Genomic DNA, 4395 nt, shown 5'->3' on the forward strand with positions numbered 1-4395 from the left:
TTGTAAGAATAAAAAAAGAGAGCCAAAAATGAATGAGACATTAAAACGGGATTCAGAATTTATGACAGAATTCAAAATGATCTTCTCTTTATTATGAAAATAAAAATTTTGTGGTTTACAAACAAACACACTCACACACACACACACACACACACACACACATATATATATATATATATATATATATATATATATATATATATATATATATCTTTTTCTGAAAGGGAAGACCTTAACGTGGAGAAAACAATAATAGTGAGGGCCACCCATACTAGGTTGGTTTGCTGCTACCAATTGCACGGAAATCTACCCTCATCACCAATTCGCACTGGCAAGCATGGTGATGAAAACTGGCCAAACCTCGGTCATGAAATGACATGTTTGAAACCTTTGTCCTGCAGTGGACTAGAGACGGCTGCATTTACTGTTGCTGTCGTATATATATATATATATATATATATATATATATATATATATATATATATATATATATATATATATATATATATATATATATATATATTCTTATACACCTATGTCCCTAAGAATAATTCTACTACTTAACTTTTATAGAGGAAAATCCACCGTCTTTGTAACCACACATGTTAACATTCAACTCGTGTAAGACTGTTTTAATCCAGTGGCTCGTAGAATGTTCCTAGTTACAAAGTCATGTAATGATACTCATCCATCTGTAATACCGGTAAGGAATTGCAACAAAATATCTTGGCTAGTGGGTAAGCTTATATAGAATTTTTATTCATATATCCGACCATGGTATTTTTACCTGTAAACTCTCACTGTGTACAGAATCCTTTTTAACAAACACTGTGGTACATCCTGTACCCGCGAGAATTATAACATGTTTTCCATACAAAATACCATCCTCTATTGATATGCAGGTAGAGAAAACTAGTAATTGTAAACTAAAGCTACAGTCTATGATTTCAGAGTGAACGCAATTATAAGAGGTCTGAGATCTGATGTCATGAACATTAGCCTGCTTTCTGGATATACTTGCCTCTTACTGAAAACTGCTTCCATTTTTTGTCTGTATTATCATTTATGAAGTGGGAGGCATTATTACCAACGTTCATCATCATACTCGTCATCATCTCCTACGCCTATTGACGCAAAGGGTCTCGGTTACATTTCACCTGATTTTACCACAAGAAAACATTTGGAAGGATTAGAAAACCTTTTGGGCATTCCAGTAACAGATGTCATATGGAAATTAACTTTTACATAACGAACAGTGCAAAAAAATATAAAACAAACCTCCGTGCGCTTAAACATCACCTCCGGCTTAATCAACATTCTGATTAAGACAGCAGTTCTTTCAGTTATGTATGTAATTGGTTACCACATCTCAGAAAATTATCTTTTTTATAAGAGCAAATCTTATATACATTCAATAGAAGTTTCCTAGTATATAGATATTTCGCCCTATCTCTAATAGATTTCTTAACTTGGGTACAGTTGGTCAAGCTGCCTACTTACTTTTTTTTTTTTTCTAGCATAAGTCTAGAATAGATAATCAAATGTACTGACAGTTCATTTTGAATATGAAATTGATATTATACCCCAATCTTTCTTTGTCCAATTTTCTGCCGTTGCAAATACCTTAAATCTCTCAAGGTAAGAATCAATATCGTCTTTCGTTTCAACAAAATGTAGAATAGAAGGACCTTTTCCCATAAACTGGTCATCTTCAGTGCCCCCATAATCAGGAAATACGACAATATTCTGTCGCTCTCATACTTTTTCAGTCATCTGCTTCTGTAAAGATTGTCATTGTGAATACAGAGTGGTTGAAAGCCCTTTTCACTCTTATTCTTTCCATGCTCATATTACAGTTCCATTTCCAGTTTTTTGCATTCATTTTCCAGTTCCTTTTCTAGTTTCTTGTGTTCATAATCCATTTCCTTTCTCAGTCTACCACGTTCATATTCCCGTTTCTTTTCAAATTTCTCACACTCATATTCACACCTTTTCCAGTTTCTCTCGTCCATATCCCCCTTTCTCCTTTTCTTTGTAGTTTCTAACGTTCATCTTCCCGTTCCTTTTCAAGTTTTTCAAGTTCATCTTCCCGTTCCTTTTCAAGTTTCTCAAGTTCATCTTCCCGTTCCTTTTCAAGTTTCTCAAATTCATCTTCCCGTTCCTTTTCAAGTTTCTCAAATTCATCTTCCCGTTCCTTTTCAAGTTTCTCAAGTTCATCTTCCCGTTCCTTTTCAAGTTTCTCAAGTTCATCTTCCCGTTCCTTTTCAAGTTTCTCAAGTTCATCTTCCCGTTCCTTTTCAAGTTTCTCAAGTTCATCTTCCCGTTCCTTTTCAAGTTCCTCAAGTTCATCTCCCCGTTCCTTTTCAAGTTTCTCAAGTTCATCTTCCCGTTCCTTTTCAAGTTCCTCAAGTTCATCTTCCCGTTCCTTTTCAAGTTTCTCAAATTCATCTTCCCGTTCATTTTCAAGTTTCTCAAATTCATCTTCCCGTTCATTTTCAAGTTTCTCAAATTCATCTTCCCGTTCCTTTTCAAGTTTCTCAAATTCATCTTCCCGTTCCTTTTCAAGTTTTTTACGTTGATTTACCCTCCAGTTCCAGTTTGGCACGTTCAAAGTTTCATTCCTTTACCAGTTTATATTCTCGTTCCTTTTCCTGTTTCTCACGTTCATATTCCCGTTTTTTCACTTTAATTTTCCAGTTTCTCTTGTTCGTTTTCCGTGTCATTTCTAGTTTCTCATATTCAATTTCCCATTCCTTTTCCTGTTTTTCACGTTGATATTTCTGTTCCATTTCTAGTTTTTTACATTCATTTTGAATTTCTAGTGTTCTTATGCCCACTCCTCTTCCATGTTTCTTCCATTCATATTTTTTTCCTTTCAAGTTTCCCACATTCATATCCTTATTTCTCACTTTCCTAATCCAGTTTTTCCCGTTCATGTATTTGTTGCTTTTTTAGCCTCTCACGCTCATATTTCTGTTCCCTCTCCAGTTTCTCAAGTTCATGTTGCCAAATTCATATTACCTTTGATTTTCCTGTTTCATAAGTTCCTAGCTTTGTTTCTCATATTACTTTTCCACTTTCTCCTGTTCATATTTCTGTTCCCTTTCCTGTTTTTCATGTCAATTTTTGTTCCTTTTCCAGATTCCGTTGTTCATAATCACGTTCCTTTTCCAGTTTCTCAAGTTCATATTCCTGTCCCCTTCCAGTTTCCCCTGTAGAGGGTATTGTTATCAGAACATTAACGGAGTGCACTGTAAACACTTCTTGGGGGTAGTTACAAGATTCCATCGGCCCCTAGTTGGACTTGCTTTACATCCTTTTACTTTACCTCCAATCCCACTTCTCTTACTTTTTGCAGTCCAGCGTTTTCTAACTTTGTCTGAGTAGTGCAACCACTGGGATTTCCCCGAGTTGCATTTGGGTACCAAATCGTCTCACAAGCCTCGGCGCTGGGTTATATAACCTTATTCCAGTTCCCTTTCCAGTTTCTCATGTTCTTATTCCAGTTTCTCACGGTCATACCTGCCCCCCTTTCCAATTTCTCACGTTTAGATTGTCTTTTCTTTTCTAATACCTCATGTTCATATTCCCATTCCTTTTCCAGAATCTCACGTTCATATTCCCGCTTCTCATTTTCCTTTTCCAGTTTCCCACGGTCATGATCCCGTTCCTTTCCCAGTTCCTTACGTTCATAATAATATTTCTTACTTTTCTTTTCTAGTTTCTCATATTCATATTTCTCTTTCTCACTCGCCATTCCAGTTTCTCCAGTTCATATTTCCGTTCCCAATACAGTTGGTCACGTTCATATACCCATTTCTCACATTCCTTTCCAGTTTCACCAGTGCATATTTCCGTTCCCTTTTCAGTTTCTCATGTTCATATTCCCTTTCTAGTTTCTTGTGTTCATGTTTTCATTCCTTTTCTTTTTTTTCTGTTCTTATTATCATTCCTTTTCCATTTTTTCCGTTCTTATTCTCATTCCTTTTCCAATTTCTCATGTTCATATTCATGTATTTCACTTAACTTTCCATAACCTTCTATCGGCAGAATGCCTCCTGCCATCTCTTTTATATTGTCTGTTTCACCCCATGTTTTGCCTGTAGTTTGTTCCCTTCTGGCATGTCGAGAATGATCGGTGTCGCTGACTGTAGTTGGCTCGATGAACTTCTTTCTTCCAGAAGTGAAACGCTGACACCTGTATCGATCAAGGCTCTGATCGACTTACCTGACAGATCCATAACAATCGTCATCACTCATAGCGGCCATGTTGGATCATGGGACGGGCAGCACAGAATCACGATCTCACTTACAAGACCGTCACATCCAGCTGTAGTCTCCTCTAGTGCTACGGGGGTGAGGCCGGGGAGTACCGAGGGAGGTACCACGGCACTA

At 36.8% G+C, this 4395-nt stretch overlaps 1 protein-coding gene across 1 annotated transcript; it reads right to left on the reverse strand.

Moving 5' to 3' along the window:
- Positions 1–2041: 2041 nt before the first annotated feature.
- Positions 2042–3757, reverse strand: LOC137620528 (uncharacterized). Its single transcript, XM_068350727.1, has 3 exons — positions 3523–3757; positions 3124–3212; positions 2042–2557 (listed from the first exon to the last, which is right to left on the reverse strand). The coding sequence occupies exons 1-3, from the start codon at positions 3755–3757 to the stop codon at positions 2042–2044; spliced, it is 840 nt and encodes a 279-aa protein (XP_068206828.1).
- Positions 3758–4395: the final 638 nt, after the last annotated feature.

The sequence above is a fragment of the Palaemon carinicauda genome, chromosome 2, assembly GCF_036898095.1.
Source record: "Palaemon carinicauda isolate YSFRI2023 chromosome 2, ASM3689809v2, whole genome shotgun sequence".
Taxonomy (NCBI): domain Eukaryota; kingdom Metazoa; phylum Arthropoda; class Malacostraca; order Decapoda; family Palaemonidae; genus Palaemon; species Palaemon carinicauda.

Excerpts from the sequence above, each read along its gene's own strand:
- LOC137620528 (XM_068350727.1), bottom strand. The coding sequence starts at position 3,757 with ATGGCGAGTGAGAAAGAGAAATATGAATATGAGAAACTAGAAAAGAAA. Across the intron at positions 3,213-3,522 it reads GAAATTGGAAAGGGGGGCAG|GGGAAACTGGAAGGGGACAG; the intron begins GTATGACCGTGA and ends TACCCTCTACAG. Across the intron at positions 2,558-3,123 it reads ATCTGGAAAAGGAACAAAAA|GAACGGGAAGATGAATTTGA; the intron begins TTGACATGAAAA and ends AAACTTGAAAAG.